The sequence below is a fragment of the Mytilus edulis genome, chromosome 2, assembly GCF_963676685.1.
Source record: "Mytilus edulis chromosome 2, xbMytEdul2.2, whole genome shotgun sequence".
In the NCBI taxonomy this organism is placed as follows: domain Eukaryota; kingdom Metazoa; phylum Mollusca; class Bivalvia; order Mytilida; family Mytilidae; genus Mytilus; species Mytilus edulis.
The window spans coordinates 74834578-74857629 of record NC_092345.1 but is presented as its reverse complement, the minus strand read 5'-3'; the positions used below and the strand labels follow the sequence as shown (position 1 = coordinate 74857629).

The 23052-nt window shown below is 31.5% G+C and overlaps 2 protein-coding genes across 2 annotated transcripts; both read right to left on the bottom strand.

Annotated features, from left to right (window-relative positions):
• LOC139512935 (uncharacterized) lies at positions 1-6281 on the bottom strand. Its single transcript, XM_071300920.1, has 5 exons — positions 6182-6281; positions 4171-4211; positions 2363-2481; positions 1276-1443; positions 1-253 (listed from the first exon to the last, which is right to left on the bottom strand). Exons 1-5 carry the CDS (start codon positions 6188-6190, stop codon positions 144-146), a joined length of 447 nt encoding a protein of 148 aa, XP_071157021.1. The 5' UTR covers positions 6191-6281; the 3' UTR covers positions 1-143.
• Positions 6282-10660: 4379 nt separating this feature from the next.
• On the bottom strand, positions 10661-12758 carry LOC139511019 (uncharacterized). Its single transcript, XM_071297584.1, has 2 exons — positions 12749-12758; positions 10661-12042 (listed from the first exon to the last, which is right to left on the bottom strand). Exons 1-2 carry the CDS (start codon positions 12756-12758, stop codon positions 10661-10663), a joined length of 1392 nt encoding a protein of 463 aa, XP_071153685.1.
• Positions 12759-23052: the final 10294 nt, after the last annotated feature.

Sequence of the window (23052 nt, the reverse complement as noted above, 5' to 3'; positions counted from 1 at the left end):
TCGACTTCAAAATCACTTTTATTAGTAAAAAATATAGAAGAAGAATTATTTGTCGTTTAATACACTTGCTTTTATTTTCATTTATACTAGTAGAATGAATTATAAGGAATGTCAAATTAAAATCCTGGTGTAGTAGGGGCTTGTCAACTTGTAGTGGTACTGTCTGGAGTTACTGTTGGTGCTGTTCCAAACGCCATTAGAGTCAGTTGTCCCCACTGTGTCAAAAACTCATCAATACTCACTGTATTGTCAGCTAAAATATATTGACGATATGGTTATCAATAAATTGTGTGTATTGAAGAATAATAATCGGATAGACATTTAGAAAGTAGAAATGTAATATAACGAAAAGCGGACAGGTGTCAACAGTTGACTAGGACTGCTGACCATTCCGAAATTATGATCTCATCCTTTTTTTTTTATGAAGATCGTGTTGCTCACGTTTTAGATTTCAGTGCAGTGTATTGTGTTCTGGAGGGTTTTTCCATAGTTTGTCTTTTGTCCACATGTTATCTGAACTTCTTTGTCTGGCGGTTTTTTATAATCCCCTTGGTATATTCTTCTTTTAAAAAGTGAAAAACAAATTTGATAAAAAAAAAATCTCTGATTACATAAAAGTGAGAGGATAAAGGTCCCCATACATAAATGAAAAGAGTGCTCCATCTATTCGCATAGGCTATATGTTGAGTAGTTATAACTTTTGAAAAAAATGGTTTAGAATAATTCCATAAATATCAAATTTTTAATAAGTGAGTTTTTGCACGAATTGTACGTGTGAGAGAATTTATAAGACCAGAAGGGTGACACATGGACACATACACAAAATGACTCCCTGTAGAATTTTTTTTCATAACCATTTGCCCGGCTTTAAACAATTTATACGTTAGAGAATGTATATCTGTAGCTTTTTGAATGGATGTATTCTGTTCAGATACAACGGATGTATGCTTATCAAATTTATTTGGGTATGATATGATTAGCGTACCTTGATACAGAAACTAACTTTAATCCTTTGAATGTGATATGGTTGCCGTATCTTGACACAGAAACTAACTTTAATCCTTTGAATGTGATATGGTTGTCGTATCTTGATACAGAAACTAACTTTAATCTTTTGAATGTGATATGGTTGTCGTACCTTGATACCGAAACAATTAAATTTGATTATAATTTTGTAAAAATACTGTTTCCACTGAATTTATACAATTTATAAAATAAAGAATTGAGTAAAGGCATAGTCATCGATTGAAATCGGGTACTGATCAGAAAACTTACAATTTGCATCGAAGAATTTAAAGATAAATGGCAAATCAGCTGCATCGATAATTAAGTCGTCGTTGGCATCAGCTTTATCAAACAACACGTTAGCCTCTTTCTGAGTTCCTAACTTGTACAGAGATATCCAGTCAGTATCAAACTCCTGTTTAGTTATATTCGTGTCTCCTAAAATCAAATAATTAATATACTTAATTCAAACAAAAATAGGGTGTATAATGTTTTATTTTATTAGCAAGTATCCGTCTTTCCTTAAAACACCAAATATGATAATGCGGCAACTTTTAAAAGGAAATGCAAACCACTGTTACATACATAACTTTTATACATTGTAAGAGATGTACTCATATGCATATATTGTGTACAAGTTATCATTTTGTTCAAATTATAATTAGTACTAATATAAATGTACAAATTATAATTTGTACTAATATAAATGTACAAATTATAATAATGTAGGGCTTATTTATATTTTGACTTTGTACAAATTGTAATGTGTACATAAAGTGCTTGTACGAATTACAAGTTAAAATTGAATTTTTGTAAAATTTTGTGCAAAGTCAAAATACAAATAATAATTTGTACAATTTGTTTTGTACAGATTATAATTTGTACAAAGTGATAACTTGTACACAACATATACAGATATAATATAATAAGTTTGAGATATTTTTCTAGGATTGTATTAATATGAGAAATAAAAGCCAAATGGAAATATGCACACATAGAATTAAAAGATTTGGTATGATTGTCAATGACTATCCAACAGAGTCCAAATGATGTGGATTTAAGCAACTTTAGGTTATAGTCTTCTGAAATGGTTCTTGCCTTTCAAATTTTAAAGTTTTTTTTTAAATAAAAGAATGACCTTACATTACTTTTGATAGCATACATTTTTTTGCATGCTACATATAGCAATATCTTCCGAACGTTAAATCTCTTATAGAGATTTTATGAGTCTTGGGTTTTATATGACCACTTGTATATATGTATGGCCATATGTTTTCAATATCCCGGAGTCAATAAAGTAATAAAGTCTTTAACATCATGTGTGTTTACCTTGACAAACATATTTTACGTGACTTACCATTTGTATCAAACAGAAGAAAAACCGAATCAAGTTCTGCCCTCGTCAAATATCCATCCAAATTTTTATCCACTTTTTCAAATAATATTTGCTCTCTCTGAGGTTCAGAATCCGCAAGACTGTAAAATGGAAGGTAGTGATAGTATACCAACGTCAATAAATAAGCATAAACCACGGTATAACAGACAAACAATATTGGTGAATATTGAAAGGGTTTGTGTGTTCAGACTGACTGTATCGAAAAACAAATTCGTGAAGGAAACCGCTAAAAAGTAATCATATTAGAATTTTTGTCAACTTAATCGTTAGTTTAGTTTGTTAATGGTGGATTAGATTAATATTTTATTGTTAGTATGATTTGTAAAAGAGAGGCGAAAGATACCAGAAGAGCATTCAAACTCATAGATCGAAAATAAATTTGCAACGCCATGGCTGAAAAAGAAAAAGACAAACAGACAAATAATAGTACACACGACACAACATAGAAAACTGAGGACTAAGCAACACGAACCCCACCAAAATCTACGGGTAGGAAGAGGAAGGGTGAGCAGATCCTGCTCCACATGTGGCAACCGTTGTAAGTGTGTTACTGTTGTTCAATTCATAGATTTCTGCATAATGTGTTGTTGACTTTAATTGGTATTTTTGTATTGATAAAAAGTAAAATCACAAAAATACTGAACTTAGAGGAAAATCCTATCAGAAAGTCCATAATCACATGGCAAAATAAAAAAACAAAACACATAAAAAACGAATGGACAAGAACTGTCATATTCCTGACCAGGTACAGGCATTTTCAAATGTAGAAAATGGTGGATTAAACCTGGTTTTATAGCGCTAACCCTCTCACTTTGATGACAGTCTCATCAAATTCCGTTATATTTACAATGATGCGTGAACTAAACAGACATAATAAATAAAATAGTCAAAATATGGGTACAGCAGTCATCATCGTGTAGCAATTTTAAAAGGAACAATTTAACAGAACACAAAAACATCTATCTACAAACACATTCATTGATTCGCGTGTCTGACGTCAGAAAATTGTATACGGCACATATATTTGTCGTTTAATGTATATACAAACAATTTTAAAATTTCACATAGGCAATGTTAGCATACAGGGTTAAAAAATCAAAAGTATGTAAGAATTAATTTCAGAAATAGACCGAGATTTAAAATAGTCCAAAGGTTATATAGAATTTATAAGAATCCACAAATAGTCCATTCCACTACGCGATTGAATAATTTTGACGTTTGTGGTTCACGTATTTTCTGATTCATAATGGAAGTATATCATAATGACATAAAATAGAACAATATCATACTGACGGGATCTTCTAAAATACAGAGTCACGTTATAAGAACCAAAGAAATACAAAAAGTCGCATATACAAAACACACCAGCAAAAAATGAAGGACAATACAAACACATTGACGGGATGTTTAAGGTCCGAGCTACGTTAAATGGATTTCACATAAAACAATGCAACAGTAAAAGTAATATTGATAATAGATAAAAGACAAATGAAAGAACAATAAAACACGTTCTAAGATGATAAACAACATCAGTGCGCAGAATGTATACCTCAAGACAATCAGGTATTATTTGTGAAGTTGATAGGGAATATTTATCAACAAGGTATTGGTACCTTCCATGAACTTTTTTTAGAAAAAGGACGAGACGTTCTAAATGTAGTTCTATTATTTTTATTGTCCATTTTTTACATTTCTTTTTTCGTATTTTCCCCACAACTCTGCTATTTTTTTTTTTTAGTTAAAACCCCACATTCATTAGTTATACTTACATTCCTGCGAGAAATGCCAGGAGAGTAAATACGCCAAAAATCTGAAGAAAAAAAAAAATAGAATTTTACATGGACTGACATTAAGAATCAGAATACTCATAATCATATGTAACGTATAAGGTACCTTGTAATAATAGTTCATAACTTACAGATATCTTTAACAATAAACAAGATAACATTTTAACAAAATCAGATATTCTATATGTATAACCTAAATAAGTTATGTAATAAACTAATCAAACTTTTTTCCGACGTAGTCGGTATAGTTTCGGTTTGTGCCCTTTGAACTTAAGAACGCTTAACTATGGCAACAGAATACGCATGCTCGAAAATCCTTTCTGTGATTGGACAAAATGCTGTCATGGTGGGTGATTTGGTTGTGTTTGAATAAACGTCTCGTTAATAATATCGTGATGGAAAGCAAGTGAAAAACTATAAATATTTGAACTAGATCTTACAAAGATTTATATTTTAATTAAAATAATTGATTCTCCAATAGCTCTTTGCATCCATGACAGCTGTTTATTCGGGACAATTATATAATTTTTAATGTAAACTTTGTTGTACGAACGTACATGACTTTTAGAACGCACCTACGCACGTGAGATTTCCGCGGGGTTTTGGTGAATGTAAACAGAAAGGTACGAGGACCGAGAATACTGAACACAAACAGAGAAAACGTTATTTAAATGGTAAATCACTTATTTAAATATAATCGGAATATTCACAAAACAATTTGTAACGTTCTTTTGTTGGCAATTCATTGCTTTTTAGATAGTTAGAGCATTGTTGTTCACAAGATGAAGGTAGTGAACGGGCGTTGCCACCAAGGACAAATTGTGTCAAACTATGCAGGTTTTCAGTGCACTGCAATCGTCTTCTTGTAGTTACATTCAGATGGAGATTTAATTAAAGAGGTCCTGCATCATTAAGTCATTGTGCTTCTGGAGGTTATCGAAATGATAGTTTTAAACATATACTCAAATTTTAATACGTCGGATATCTTTTTTAAAGATAGTTCTTGTTTTATTTAAAGATATATTTATAGACTGTTTAAAACGATATTTATCAGATATCTTATTTAAAGATGTCTCATTTCGTTTATAATATATCTCATCAAATTAATAAAGTTCTTAATTTCTACTAAGATATCTGGAGAATGGAATAAAATAAAAAAAAAAAAAAACGGCTTGCCATACAAGGCTGACAAAAGTTCACGTACTTACAAATAAAAACAGGCAAATAAAATTATCAAAATAAATAAAGTGAGTGGGCGATTGACGTCGCAGTCAACAGATCAACGCCATTTGTTTTGAACATTATATTATTTTTCACATTTGTTCCTTAAAATATATTAAAATATCGTTCTTAAAGTAGAATTGGCGTGGTTATGATAAAATGTTTTTTCACAAGCTGTGACCTTTCAAACACGGTCCAAGAACTATTTAAGCTATCATATACAAGGGCTGACTCTAAATCTCACGAACAAACATATACAAAATTTAATGTTTAAAATGCTATCATTAAAAATAATTTTGTCGAACATATTTTACGTTGATACAAGTAAACGATAATAAGTTAGGATGCTAACCGCTGTAATGCATAATCTTTGCGATAACGTAATATATTTGTTTTGTTGGAAGGGAAAGGACCATTCCTAAGAATGCTCCATTTACATTGCAATATTCAAATTAGTAATTCATGTTATTTTCAGTTTTTTACAATATGTTTTAACACTTTTATCTTTTAAGGTGGACACCTTGTCGAAACAGACAAAATATAAGCTACGATATATAGGTTCGGTGCGTTCACCTCTGTGTTAGTCACCATTTATACATGTTATACCAGAACGTTAACGTTCAATTTTAAACGTATTACATACATAATATTATATTAAATAAATACAAGTACACTTGGTTATAGCACTTCTTTTTGCTTTAAACAGACCAATACACGATGGAACGACAATGTTATATGAATATATTTGATAAGAGAAGAAAATCAGACTTGCCTTTTTCATGTTGTCTGGTTATGATAAGAGACCAAGGTTGTAGAATGTACGTCTTAAGTACTGATTTGAATTATCAGTGCCAACTGTTATCTTACAGTTCACATGAACATAGTCATAGCACTCACTAGAACTGCTTTATGTGCATGTGTGTCAGATAAACTTCTTAAGATTCTTGATCGAGATCAACAAGCAACATTTTGAAATATTAAAAAGATACTGAAATCTAAAAACAAACTAGTTAAACATCGCAATGTGTTTTTGTGTCTGTCCTAGGTATAAAAAAAAAACAACGTCAGACGTTTCTTTTGTTTATCGTGACATTTTATTTTACATGTACTAGTTTGGAAAAAAATTATCTTTTTGAAACTTGGACGAAACCATAATGTTTGTGAGTGTCCAGATTTACCCAAAAATGGAACGATCATTTTATCATAATTATGTTCTTCGATATCTAACATTTAAGCTTTACAGTAGATATGGGATATTTAGTTTACTTTGGCTTCATATTAGGCCCGGTGATCTGTCAACCGTCTCAATGTCTATATATCTTTCCCGAGTAAAGTAAACAAGAACACATGGTGACAGCAATATATATCAAACAATTAACAATGCATTCATTTTTCACAGTCAATGTTCAAATGCACAGTTGTCCCTTTTCTTAAACCGATACCTTTTCCCGTATGTTAAAAACTATGTTATTTAGGACTTCATTATAATATATTATCCATGCAGATTGATTTTGTTTATTTTATTTCTTTTCCTATTTACAAAAGCAGAGTTGACTGTAGATTAATTTTTTTATTTATCATTGTAGACAACTTTGACTGACTTTTAATAGGCAATTAATTCTTGGTAGACCACTCCAATTTGACCCTCTACAGGTTTTTTTATTCCTTGTAGACAACTCCACTTTGACCTTTTACGGTTATCTTTATTTATTGTAGGCCCCGTATGCTTTGTATAGTTTCTGGCATATTTTAACATTATAACTTTTCTTTTTCTTTCAGCTACAACCGATGAAATTATCCAGAAAAGCGTTCAAAACACAGCACTGCATTGCATTTTCTGCACATTTTGCTAAAACTTTTAACGATATTTACGTGTATTTTGTACATTAATTTTTTACAACTATTTCCGAAAACTTTATTTTTAATAATGAAGATTTGATTTCAAAGAGAACAACTTCCTTTATTTATGACTTGTCAATACGAAAGGTGTCAGACCACCAAATTCAAAAATCCCTATATATTCGACCTTTTGTTTTTAAATTTCAAGCTTTCTTAATATTTTACATATATCTGAACTTCATAGAAACCAGGAATTGTAAGTGGTTTACCTTTCTTTCTACATGCTAATTTAGAACAAAATTAATGTTCAAAGTCTTGAAGGGAAACACTTAATCTACCGTTCGGAAGGCAACTACTTTTAAAAATATGTTAGTCACAAACTGTAAAGTTTATATTATGACAATAAAATATTGATTTGAAAAAGAAAAAAAAATCCGCTTTTTGAAAATCTTAAATAAGTATACTTTATGTGGAGCATATCAATCCTCACTCGTAAACAAGTAAAAGATGGCTCACAATGGGCTAAATATATTTCTCTTTCACCAAAAGATGCATTTCAGTAAAATTGTTCGTTAGTTCAAGTAAACAATGAAATCCAAAACACCGTTTATTGTAAGGGAAGGGCTACTTTTACACATGTTCTAAAGGAGTAGGTTCACTAACTAGTGAAAATGGCCCCATTCTAAAAAATGTTTCTATTGTGACTAAATAGTTGTATGTGATGTATGAAGCATGAAAACACATAAAATTAACAAATAAATCCATACATTTTCATTTTGGGGTAAATAATGAAAAAATCATTAAAAAACGCTGATTTCTGGAAAATAATTTTAATTTCTTAAATATTCAATTTCGATAATTGGTAGTTAGTTGAAATTAACACAAACTAACATGTCTTAGTATTCAGACTAAATTTTTGGACTTATTTGAGAATTTAACCTAATTTTTGGGAGAAAAGATGAAAAAATCCTAAAAAATCACAGATTTCTGGAAAATATCCTTATTTTCTTAAATATTGACTACTATGAATTCATTTCAAGTGAACATTATCAAAAAATTATACATATTGATACTTACTTTCCTATCCTGGATTATAACATAACATTGCTGTGATTAAGATACAAATAATTAAATTCTTCTGCTTCTGCGGTCAACATCTAGCATAAGTTTCCATGACGAATGTAAACAAACAAACAAAAGACGGCTCTGATCCGGTGATGATGAGTTCGGATTTCGTAATTAAAAACAAATCGGATGGTTATTATGAAACGCCTTAGACTTTTCATTCACCTATATAGTTAAGAATTTTCACCACAGCAATTTGAAAGGACCTAAAATTAATAACACGTATTTATTATAGTTTTTTTTAGTTTAAACATATTTTATTTGCTCAAAGCGAAAAAGGATCAGACACAAGTAAAACATACTTATAAAGTCTTCTCCACAATACAATATATATAACAATACAAATTGAACGTGAGCATACATCATATAATATAAACAACATAAATATAACTTATCTATACTGAAAAAAGTAGAGGGAATGAGGAAAGAACGACAGAGATTAGGTTGATGATGATAATGATGATGATGTGTGTTTTACCTATGTTGATACTATACTACGAGGAATCGTTTTGATCTCTTTATAAAATTGAATACTTGTTTAACAATTTGCACATTTTGATCATAGGAAAGAGTGTCTCTTCCAAAAACCAGTAGTGTTAAGTCCAAATCGCAGCCTTCGGGAAGCCAGCTGAGACCATTAAACAGAATAGCCCTTTCATTTAGATAGAAAGGACAATCAAAGAAAAAATGGTGCATGTCCTCAATATCTAAACCACATTTACATGTTGGATCAGATATAATGTTAGCTCTAAACAAGTCACAATTCAAGAACGATGCCGAACATCTAAATTGGGTTAATATTATGTTCAATTTTCTTGGACCATATAAATAATGTTTTAAGTTAGATTGATTCTCATTTCGAATGTCGTAGTTTTTTAGTTCTACTTTGAATTTTGATAACGAGTCTACATTTCGAACTGCTATGTTCAAATTATTCCAAAGTTTAATTGTTGATGGGATAAAGGATTGGGAAGTTAGAGTCAGCCTGCAAAATGGTAAAATGATATCTTGTCCATTTCGCAAGGGATATTGTGTTGTACTTTGAATTTTAGGGGGCACAAGGTTACATAAATATTCAGGGGCATTATTATTCTGAATTTTATAAAATAATTGTAGTTTTCTTCTTTTTCTTCGTTCCTCTAAAGTTTCCCAACCAACCTCTTTTAAGACAGTCTCAGAGTGTGTGTAAACAGGCAAACCTGTTACAATTCGTGCAGCTTCAAGTTGTAGCTGTTCTAGTTTAATTGAATAACCTTTTCCACAATTGTCCCATACTTCAGTTGCATATTCAAAAATTGGTCTAATAAATACTAGATATAATTTTTCCAAATTTTGTCGGCTAAGTTGATATTTGAGTTTTCGCAGTATATTCAGATGTTTTTTAACACTATTTAATATATTTTCAACATGGTTGTTCCATTTTGCGTCACTTCTAAATGTAACCCCTAGATGCTTATGAGATCGCACAATTGGTATTTCTTTGTTGTTCATAGTAAAATTAAGGTTTTGTATCTCATTATTTGAAAACATCATAATTTCTGTTTTTTCAGGATTGAAAGACATAAGCCACTTTCTTGACCATTCATCCAGCTGTCTCAGGTCACGACTAACAACTGACTGTATAAGTTCCTCGTCATGACCCGAGTAACTGAATGAAGTGTCATCTGCAAATAGTCTGCATAAAGAAGTTAACTGTTCAGCAATATCGTTAATAGAAACATTGCAAAAAGTAGAGGATGATTCATTAATGATAACCTTTTGTTTTCTTTGATATAGGTAGCTAGTGAACCAATTTAAAAGATTTCCCTCAATGCCATATGCTTTCATTTTATGTAGTAAGCCAATATGCCAAACTTTGTCAAAGGCCTTCGAAAAATCACAAAAAACAAAACAGCAAATTTCTTTTGTTTCTAGTGCATTTAAAATACAATCATAGATTTCTATTAATTGATGCACTGTTGAATGTTTAGGCAAAAAACCTGATTGGTATTCATAAATTAGTTTGTTATTAAATAGATGATTATATACATGTTTAAACACAACTCGTTCCATAACTTTCCCCACGCAGCTAATTAAAGATATTGGTCTGTAATTAGATGGCAAAGAAGAGTCCCCCTTTTTGAAAATAGCTATTACATTTGCAATTTTCCAGCTGGTTGGATATATACATTGACTAAGGGACTTATTGAATATAATTTGAAGAGGTATTGCAACTTTATCTGGACAAATCTTGAGCATCCTGTGGCTAATCACATCTGGTCCCGAGGCTTTATTTGGATCAAGAATATTAATCATAATTATCTATAATTTCTTGAATAGTGACATGTATGTCACAAATTTTATTGTTAGATTTAGTTTCAAATTGTGGTAAGTTGATATTTTCTTCATTTAATTTGGAGATTAAATTAAAATACTTGTTCAAAAGCTCACATTTTTCTTCATCTTTATATGCTATTTCGTCTATTTTTTCGGTATTTATAATATTTTGGAGTGGGGGGATGTTATTTGATCCATTGTTAGATTTGATTAACATTTTCATAATTTTCCAATAAGTTTTTGTATTCGATACATTATTTAGAATGATGTGGTCTAAATTACTTTCAAATTTTTCTTTAGCAACTTTTTTCATATTATTGACCCTATTTCTCTGTCGCTTGTACTTCAAAATATCAGATTGTTTTTTAGATTTAAAAGCCTTTTTTCGTAATCGATCTCTAGTCCGTATTTCTCTCCTAAGCTCGCTATTGAACCATGGTTTGTCGTTTTTTCGTATAGTTACTTGTTTAGTAGGTATGCACTCCCTTGCAATGTTCAGAAAAGTTACAGTAAATATTTCACATAATTCATTAACATCCTTGTCATCGGGAAGAAGTGCATACCAATCTGTTTCATTCATTTTTTTCAAAAATTTATCTTTATCCATTTTATCATATATCCACACTTCTCTTTTAAAAGTACGTGACATTGATGAGGGACACTCAAGAAATATTACTGCTGCATTGTGATCACTAATATTTGAGGGAATATCTAAAACATCTGATAGATAATATGACATACAGTCACTTATTATTATGGGATCTAAGAGTGTACTACTTTTATCAGTAACTCTTGTTGCTTTATCAATTACATTTCTTAGATTGAACAAGTCCATAGTGTCAATAAGTTTATTATTATTGACATTAAAGAGATCAGAATTTAGATCACCAGTAATCACTATATTTTCGTTAAATTGAAAGGCAGTTTCTATTGCATGATTTAATCGTGCCCAGAAGTCAGTGTCCGCATTCGGTGGACGATATGAGTGACAAAGAAGGAAGTTTTGACCTTTGGCTCGTATTTCAACCCAAAGTGTTTCATCAAATGGATTTTCTAGTTCGCTTTTTCGGACGATACCGATATCATCTTTCACATATATCATTAATCCACCACCAAAGTTGTTTCGATCTTTCCTTATAATGTTATTGAAGGAATCTAGTTTTAATTGATCTTCAGATACACTAGGATCTAAATGTGTTTCTGTTACAGCCAGGACATCAAATTCGTCAGTGAAATTATTTAAGAATTCTAATTTGTTTCTAATACTACGAATATTTAAATTACATATTGATATGGATTTATCGATTTCACTAAATCTGACACTAGAGGGTGTACTCGATATGTTATTTTCATCTGGACCAGGGTTTGGTTCAATATTTCCGACAAGAAGAATAAGGGAGCTACCATTTGATTTTTATGGGGGGGCTAGGATGAAATTTGAAAAAAATAGGCAGGACAGAAGTTTTGAGTAAAAAAAAAAGGCAGGATGAGACACTTGCAAAAAAAAAAAAGTCAGGACGACAATTTAGGTAAAAAAAAGTCAGGATAAACTAAAAAAAAAAGGCAGGACCGAACAGAGTGAAAAATAAAAAGGCAGGACAGAGATTACAGCTAAAAAAAAATGCAGGACAAAATTTTTCATCCTAGCCCCCCCATAAAAATCAAATGGTAGCTCCCTAAAATGAAGCACAAACAACAGAAAGATAATGTCAATCTTGGGATTTATAGACTGTATACAAGCTAGTGAAAAAACATAGAAGGAGCAATGTAAGTTAATTTTTAGTATTTCTAAATAAGTATAATAGTTATAATTAATATAAGTACTACTTTTCCTCTTGCTACATGTACAATGAAATAAGCCAATGGCTGCCCTGTAATCCTCAATGCTGACTCCCATATTGTTTAGGGGGTACAGAAATTAAGTATAACGACAGCCAACGGCATTTTTCACATGGTAACTTGCACACATCATCATCAGAAAAAATGGAGAAGGTAAATATAAAACAAGAAAAATAAAAAATAAAGGTGACGGAAAAACAAACGGTTATCAGAAGGATACCTGGAGTCATATTGGATGATAAAATGGGATTTTTCTTAACTTTTACTATTTTTATAAATCAGTGTGAACCGTGATCTAGCCACTATATTTGAAAGACGAATTGTATGAGCTATAAGGTCCAAACATAGAGTTGGTTTAAAGACGAATGCCTACCAATATAGTAATAGTATTAAACACTTCATATACTTGCAACTTGAGTATACAGTTTTACATGATATGTATATATATATATATAAATCAAATATAAATATTATGTACAATTGTGTGTGAATACAATACTATTTTGTAAAGAATTTAATCAGTATCTCCTGTTTTTTTCCCCCCAATAGTGTTTAATTAAAACAAAAAGATACCTTTTTTTACAAACAAAATTATATACACGGAGAATATATTTGTACATTTACATGTATTCAATTATTTCTTACTATAATATTTTGTTGGTGCGTGTTTGTGTTAGGCAAGGGCGGTCTGTTTGACTTTTATTATATTTTTGAAAACTTCTTTTGATCGAAATCGACATTTTTCGTTAATAGATTTATTTAAATACAAGCTATAAAAAATGTACAATTAAGCTGATATGATTATAAGCAAAGTTGTCGAAAGAAGAACAGAACATGTGTACGTTCACTATAGAATGCCACATTTACACTGCTTTTTGTTTTTATTTTGAGTGATCGAGAAACGGTAATTTTATCAACTGTTGAAAAGATCTTACGATATGTACGAACATTCTACTACTTAGCCAACTTTATATAGTTGACATGATGTGGAAAGAAAAAAAAAATATTTTGGGGATTTTTTTTTTTATTATTGAATTACAGACTTTGGTTGTATTTTGGCTATCAGAACAACTAGAAGAAAATCAGCTATACCGTTATAAAGTGTAACTGAATTAACCGTTATTAGAGCATATATAACAGGGTGGAAAACAGAACAAAACAGAACAAAATGAACTCAACATGAAAATAATTAAATCAAACATAAAAAAAAAAAAAAAAAAATAACACACAAAAAACCCACATATAACAAACAAACAATGTCTAAAGGTTATGAAGTATTGGTAAACATTTTTTAAACTTTTGTTGATAAGATAACAACTTTTAAAGCTAGAATAAATCAGTTTTTGTAACTGTCTCCAATCAATCATGATCTTCTGATTGCTGGTTTGCACTGTCTGGCTGATTGACAGGATGATTGTCAGGATGATTGCCATAAGCAGCAGGCCTTTTAAATGGAGGTCTAAGATCACCAACGTCCTGCCAATTCTGTATAATTAGTTTTCTACTGCTTTCAGATTTTTTAGCGAATATTCGACCGTCGGCAGTCCAGTAAGCACTGATTTGATTTTTAGTTTTCATATCGGCCAGGCTTTTTACTAGTTCTGTTCTATATTGTGATAGGTTTTCGGTTATAAAAATACCATTTGTGTCACCCTTTAGTTCCTTTTTATTGCTGTACACCAAATGTTTCATTCTATATGATATGAACCTGACTATAACTTGGGACCTGCCTTTTCTTGCCTTGCCTATAACATGTGACCTTCCTATGTCATTCAGGTCTATGTTTATATTTAGCTTGTTTATTATATGTGTGGAAGAGATAGGATTATCAAGACGTCGCCATTTTGCCATACACTACGGGATTCATGGAAATCGCTTGCCAGATTAATTAGTTTAAAACATAGAGCGCAGTCCTCGACAACCTCGGTATTTAGCTGGATTAAATTAAATATTATTGAGACTGTGTAGTTGAAAACTCAGAGTTGTCGACGGCTGCGCTCATATCGCAATTTGAAGGAATACAGGCAAAAATCGATAATATTTGCCGTTTTTGACCATATGTTGATTTGAATTGGGGTGATTTCTACAAAACGCACGCAAGACAGTAATTCAAGACTACCATTTTACGAAAGGGTGGGATGGGTCCTAATAAAATACCACTCAGTTTTTGTTTTTAAAGGCTGTTTATTTTTTATGAAAATATGAGGCCGATTTCCATAGTTAGTGAACCTACTCCTTTAAATGGGTGAATTGGTGGTTTGTCACCTGGAAGCAGTGCGTTATACGGTTCAAATTTGGTAGATAAGCGTACAAATTACCAGAATAGATTACATTTGTATTTTCATATTACAGACGTATCTGACATCGGATATTCAATATTTCGACAGGTAAACTTCTCTTTTTGTCTTGAAGAAGCAGCAGTTGCAAGTCTATGTGATTTGTCCAGGTTATGAATTCAAACAAAGACCATCCGAATTTGTGAACACACAACCATGAGACAACTGAGGCAGTTTTACTATTATTGAAAACTCATTCTTTCACTTCGAAGACAACAACAATAAATATGTCAATGCACTCACTATAAATTTTACTTTTCCGATTTTTTTAGAGTATGAATCTTTAAAAGGTTAACTATAAAAAATCAATTGCATTTTTTTTCCTTCTCTTATATCTTTAGTCTGAAGTATTTGAAAACGAATGCCATTGAATAAAACAATAAAAATGAACAAACCAATAGTTGTTTCTATTTTACAGAAAAATTATAAATGTCTCTAATCTAACATCATTTTCCCCATATTCTTCTACAAAAGTGGATTCAAGTTTTTAGATTTTATTGTCTTGTTTCCTTTTTGAGTCTTTAACGTTTACCCCATATCTCCATTTATTCATAACAGAGGGACGAAAGATCCCAGAGGGACAGTCAAACTCATAAATCGAAAAAAAACTGACAACGCCATTGCCAAAAATAAAAAGAACAAACAGACAAACAATAGTACGCATGGCACAACATAGAAAACTAAAGAATAAACAACACGAACCTCAACAAAAACTAGGGGTGATATCAGGTGCTCCGGGAGGGTAAGCAGATCATGCTCCACATGTGGCACCCGTCGTGTTGCTTATGAGATAACAAATCCGGTGAATAACTAATCAGCAACTATAAAGATTTTCAATTATATTATAATTATTGCAGTAACAATGGCTTTTTGACTTTTTGAAACAATTATCAGCTTAACTTTTTTAGATTCCATTTGAAGTTTATAGTGTAGGATTGGAATGTTTTGCATAGGTCAATGTAGACACTTCACAAATCTAAAGATACCTAGAGGTCAAGATAGTTAACCTCATTTTAAATACTGATGTCCATTATACAACACCTATCTAAAAATTCTGAAGTCGAAGCACTTTCAATTGTCTAAAATAACTGATTAGGTTTTTCACTATTTACCACTTATAATTATCACCCCTATTGACGTCAAACTGTTGATAGGGTGTTAATTGTTATTTAAATGTCATGTGGTATGGTTGCCAATGAAACGTCAATAAAGACAGCACTAAAGACCAACGGACTATTATAATGCAAATAACTTTCGGATTTGATTGCTAGAAAGATGAGTGTAACTGCAGATATATAATAGATAACAAAACAAGAATGTGTCCAAAGTACTCGGCTGCCCCACTTACACTATCATTTTCCATGTTCAATGGACCGTGAAATTGGGTAAAAAAAATCTAATTCGGCATCAAATTTAGAAAGATCAAACCATAGGGAACATGACTTTGTGTACTAAGTTTCAAGTTGATTGGATTTCAACTTCAGCAAAACTACCTTGACCAAAAACTTTAACCTGAAACTCGCACTTTCATTTTCTATGTCCAGTGGACCGTGAAATTGGGGTCAAAAGTCTAATTTGGCTTTAAAATTAGAAAGATCATATCACAAGCAACAAGTGTATTAAGTTTCAAGCTGATTGTACTTCAGCTTCATCAAAATCTACCTCGACCAAAAACTTTAACCTGAAGCGGGACAGACAGACATACGGACGGACGGACGAACGCACAGACCAGAAAACATAATGCCCCTCTACTATCGTAGGTGGGGCATAACAATTCAGAAAATCTTATTGGGAAAGTGAGAAATTTATATGTAAGATCAACATAAATTATTATTTTAGATCTTGGCACTCTGAGTAATATTTTCAAAAGTGTACATGTACTAAAAAAGTTATGATCTAAGTAATGGAAACCGAGCCAATGACGTGACATTGTTTTTACTTTTGAGAACATAAAATGAAATTAGCAACAATCTTTTATAATCTAAAACGATTAATTATCCAGGAGGACCCATTCTTTTATTGATCATACCTAAGTTAAAACAGTCTTTTTTGAAATCTGCAGTATAGAATGACTAATTAATTATAAGTTTTAGCCATTAAACCTTTTTTCGACTTTAAGGGGACGACCATTTGGTATTCTGGGGGGAGGAGGGGAGGGGGCAGGAGGATTTGTTTTGGATCGGTTATTTATTTTTGTAAACTAAGAGGGCATGGTTTCTATTTTTTGCACTATTGAAGCAAGATTTTTCATTTTCATTAAAGCAAGGGACGGATTATTTATTTTCACAACTATATTATAATATTCGAAAATACCATTTTTAAATTATTTCTTTATAAATGATAAATAATACATGACTGTATAGTTAAGTCATCATGTACCATTTAATCAGAATTAATCATCATCCTCTGCAGAAATGAATCTTCCATATTCCTAACTGCATATACATGTATTGCTTCCAGACACTATATTAAAGATTGATTGTATCTAGCTTATTTTAAAAGTATTGGCAAAACATGGTACGCCGAGCGGAGCGAGTCAATTTTTTTTAAGGGTTTTGGAGCCACTGAAGGCACAAGAAGCTTTAGAAGAAATGATGCAAAATCATGCTTTCTGGGTGTTCCCCAGACCCTTTCTTATTTTTGGTCTCAAAGCAAAATGTATACATTCAGTGTAAGACTTAAGTTTTTAGGGACAACATCAATAGACCAATATGAATGATAAAGCAAAAATGTTATTCACATAGTTGAAGTCTGGGGCTTCTGTTTTTTAAACTCATGATCAAGTTAATAAGAAAATTACTAAATTACAAAAGGAATGCAACACTAACAGAATACAGAAGGACAATCAATGAACAAAAGACAAATAAATAAGAAACATTGATCCCGAAAAATCAGGGGCTATGTCTTAGGGAGAACAGAATTTGCTTCTTGCAAGGCACTCGACGTGAAAACAATTTGATATGGAGACAAGCGTTTGGTTTTGAAATTTTCTACATGAGGCATTTGCCTCAATGTAGTTACGGCCCTGTTAAATAAAAGTGAGGTAAGTGTTGCTGAGAAAACATGCCTCAAGTTAAATGAAGCCAATTTACAGACATTTCAAGTACATTTAAATAATATTTATACTTTTATTATTAAACAATTTGGGCAGTGTTTGCCGAAGCCGATTTTTTTTGGAAAAAAGATGAATTTATGAAGAATCTGGTGCCATCTCATACTTTCGATTAGACCTGCTGAGTTATTTATTTTCAATCCATTGCAAGTCAGGTAATTTATTTTCAAACTACCACAGAACAAACCATTTATTTTTGTTATTATCAAGGCTGAGTTATTTATTTTCAAAATCCTCTTGCCCCCCCCCCCCCCCCCCCACCCAGAATATCAAATGGTCGTCCCCTAATGATGTTCGACCAAAACAAACAAAATGAATAGAATTTGAATAAACTGATTATAATTAAACAGTTACAAGCTCGAGTTTTGGACTTTTCATTATAAAAAAATGACATATGAAAATTTACATTTACAACTTAATTTTTGTTTTGTAATTTAAAAAATTATGATAATTATCATTAAAAACTTTTTGACGATGTATTGTTAAATCATTCATTATTCAACATTTTCACAGTTAGACTTTACATTGTTTTATTCAAATAAAGATAAGAAGATGTGTTACGATTGTCAACCACCATATACAAAAGTACGATGATATAAAAACAACAAATGGTCACCTTACGGTATTCAACAATTAGCAAACCCAACCCACTAGTTAGCTATAAAAGGGCACATCATGACAATAAAAGAAAACCCCAAAAAGACCCAAATAAACACTAAAAGCAATAAATAGCTATGCCTGGGGGCAACCAACAAAAAGTACTGAATTAAAGTCTTGTAAAGGCACATGAAGATTGTGGAGGGGTTATACAAATGTGAGACCCACAACCCTCCCCTTGCCACTGAACATGATGTAACAGGACAACATCAGAACAAACTACAAAAATAGCTCAAAAGGTTAGACTCATCATCAGATCGACACACAAAATATACACTAAATATTAAAGCTAATAATGTAATTTTTTTTCTTTTTCAAGGGGTCATAAGTCTGCTCTCTTTCTAGACCATGCTGATCGTGACAAGCCGTTGATATTAATTGGATAATAGACCAATTGAGAGCAGTGCTTAATAGGCAAATTCAAATATAAATTGCATTTGAGAGACATACATGTAACTTCTTAAAAAAAAAAATAGCGCATAATTTAGAACCCACCCTAAACCATTCTGGTATTATTCTTACTAAAAGATGTCCGCAAAATCGCAGTAAAATTGAACAAGTGTTGATATAAAGAGTGTGGACACAGTTAGGATTTTGAAACGGTAAAGTTCATTTTAAATTCAAATCTTTAAAATTTTAAAGAAATGAAAATGAGAAACATCATTCAATAGACCCATTCATCTCTGTTTGAAAATACAAGTATTATATACCATTAGAAAAGTGTGGCAAAATGTGATTTTTCATTTTCTTTTCATCTTTTAGCTCAATAACCGTACAAGTAATAGCTTTTTTTTTTTAAAGCTAGCCGTCTCTTAGCTGATGAAAATGGAATGTGTTCTCGCTTTGAAGATTAATTCATTCAGAATAGCCTAGCTTGCATATCAATCAACAAATTTACCACACACGTGAGGACATACGTTATAAAGTATTAAATCGGTTAATGTTGTGTGTATTTACAAAACTCCAGGAGATTCGGCTATTCATAGATAAAAGTTACCCGTGTACCAATATGCATGTTAACGACCAGGCAAAATCTAATTGCTAAAATAGAGAGGAAAAATCCGATACTCTACGGGATTGAAAGACATTTACTAGGTCTGGATTGTCCCAACCAATCAACGATCTTTAATTATTCACGTCTCAGTAATATCTTCCAATCAGGTAGTAAGAAGCATTCAGCCCGCAGACTGTCCATCATTCAATTTTTAATAAACGTCTCCTCGCGGTTAATGAGCTACGGAAATTCCGTTGACATTTCGGAAAGGGGTCAAAATGGGAAAAAATCCCGCCTAAGTCAGATGAAAATAAAATAAATCGATATCCGGGCTTTCTTTTGTAGTATAGATAAGTACATTGCAATACTACATTACAAGAAATGTAGGTGTGGAGAGGGTTTTCATTGCACTTTATACAAAATAATGTTATAAACATATATTTCCTAAGAGCTCTTAAACATATTTGAGCGGCGCTGATTTTCGAACTAGCATTCGACATTTCCAATATAAATTTCATAAATATCTGACATGAATTGTTCACTATGCAATTTTCTTTTGAAGGAACATAACTCCTTTTAGCATTTTTAATCAGCACTAATATCGGAACCGATAATATAGACATTTAGATAATCCTACAAATAACGAGATAAAAGAGTGCTTGCAATGTTCCATATAATTTATATTGCCAAGGTGTATGCCTCCTTTACAAATAGTTTTGGCACTGATGTTCAAACTTTCTGAGATATAACTGATACAAACCTGTGATAAAAACCACTTACAGACTGACGCCTGGTATTTACATATCACCCGTACCGTGTTGATCGACGAACACAAAAAGTTTGACCTGGTTGATGGTGTTGTTAAATCTATTGTTTGTTTGTGTGATGTTTCTTTTTGTTGTTTTTAATTCTTTTTGGTCATACTAGCGCTTGTTTGTATTGCACTTGTGACGACTTAATAATTGCCTCTGTGGTAACTTCTCTCTCTTTTATCAATACCTTTATATGAATCTATCTAAATGTTTGTGCACTAATTTCATCAACATTAGTAATTTATATCCCATAGTTTCAAGTTTCTATGCATTTTGATCTATTTTTGGAGATAAAAAAGTGCTGTGTCTGTAAATAACTTCAGTATCCTGTAGAAATGTTCTTTGATGTGTTGAATATTATTTATGTTGCTTACGTCGGAACACTAATGCATAGCGAACCCAACTTTGTTTACGGTAAGTAACAAAAAACCACCTTAAATATAAAAAATAGTCTATTTTTTTGCGATATCCAATGCCTTGTATATAAATTCTAATTGATGCCCAATAATGTTGATAGTTTTGACAAGTTACGTCCCGAACAGTATACATCACTATTACAACACACCACTCAATGGAAATGTGTCAACATTTCAGACGGTTATTTATTAACAGGATATTTATAAATGAAATATTCAGGAACATTATATTAATCGATACGAAATATTAATCAGTTATTTTCTTCAAATTTTTTTACCATGCATAATAAAATTAACGGTATCAATTTTCTTGCACCAGATGCGCATTTCGACAATACATGTCTCTTCAGTGATGCTCGTGGCCAAAATATTTGAAATCCAAAGCTTATATAAAAGATGAAGAGCTATAATCCAAAAGGTCCAAAAAGTATAGCCAAATCCGTGAAGGGAATCAGAGCTTTGCATGAGGGAGATACATTCCTTAATTTATAATAATTTCTATCATTTCGTAACAGCAAAAAAAAAAAAGTTTTTCTGAAACATAATTTAGAAAGTTTCTTTAAAAAGTTGACTTTTCCAAACAATGATCATTCTTTGTATTGTTAAATTATTTTTTTGTCGATTCGTCCATATTACATGTAAAATGTTGGTTTTTTTTCTCTCTCTCTGTTGAGGCATATGATAGAAAGGTATCAATTTTTGGGTCCGACGGCCGTGAACTTTTTTACTCTTTAATCTTCGAGAACCACGTAAAAGGATCAAGACATGAATCTGTTATTTTTCTCTACTGTTGAAGCATATGATAAAAAGATCATAACATGTCATTTTTCATATCGCATGTATTATCAGCCTCTCGGTCAATATCAGCCCTCGAGCCATGCGGCTCTTGGGCTGATATTGAACCTAGGGCTGATAATACATGCGATATGAAAAAGGCCATGTAATAATCTGATAATATTAACTAGTTAAAGGAATACTTTTTGGACTCTTGGCAGATCAATACAAAATTCAAAGATACGAAGAGAAGCCAGATGCATTAAATTCATTTTCTATATATTGAATATTAAATATTTGTGATAATATCTCAGTTTCTCGAAAGTTTTGGTTGGACAATGTAATAAACTATATTAAAATTACAAATCTGACTTAATTTTTGATATTCTAAAAGATTAATGCTGAAAATCACACAGCTTGCTGGTAAAAGTCCAAAATAAAAAATAAAGAGATGGAATATACTAGGGGGACAATCATGGCAAAACAATTAATCCTGCTCCCAAAGTGCTTCCTGTCATATGGTGTCAATGGTTAGTGAAAACTAGGTGCTAAGTCTAACTATATGATGTCACAATCAGAAAATGAGTATGGGATTGTGGTTTCAATTGGTATATATCCTTGGTCAGATGGCATCTGTTAAACTGGAATAAATTACACATTCTTTTCAATTAAATTAATTTATTCAATTCTATGATGTTTTACAAATTACAAAATGGAATCAGGTAAGCAGTTTATTTAACTATACTATCATTTGTTCAACCAAAAAATCCGTATAAAAAGTATCAATGTTTTTAATAATACTATTGTGACATAATAGTGAAATATCACCTGGCAGAATATGTACATTTAACTCTGAAACAGACAATGCATGATATCTTCTTTCTTTTAGAAAGCTTGGTGATTACATTACAGGATTACTTTTGGATATCTATCTGAACAATACTGTAAATAATAGAAATCAGAATTTGCCAGACATTTCAAAATATCCGATGTATTGCACAAACTGTCGCAATTGTGCTACAACATAGTTATTATTTCCTAACATAATTCTCAATTTGCCATCATACCAAATTTCCTTATTTTTATATCAAATTGACAAACATCGCTATTTACAGGAATTACTACTCCGACGAAATAATAACTCCGTTTTAGGGCCGACTAATAAATTTGGTGTAAGTTTTGACATGTTGAGCATTTTTAATTCTGTTAAGAATTCTCTTTCCATTATGGTTTTCAAGATATCAGTCAATTACTTATAATTTACCATTATTTCCTATTTCTATTAACGGTGGCCATGTGGATTGATCGACAGGAACAACAAGAACAAATTTAAAACCAGTAAAACTAAAAACCTTCATAATCAGTATATCCAGGTTTTTGTTCTAATTGGAGTTCGGCGGTTTCATTGATTATTTTCGAAACA

Coding starts and splice junctions, on each gene's coding strand:
- LOC139512935 (XM_071300920.1), bottom strand. Junction 2,482..4,170: donor CTGGCATTTCTCGCAGGAAT/GTAAGTATAACT, acceptor TCCATTTTACAG/TCTTGCGGATTCTGAACCTC. Junction 254..1,275: donor TAAATTCTTCGATGCAAATT/GTAAGTTTTCTG, acceptor AATATATTTTAG/CTGACAATACAGTGAGTATT.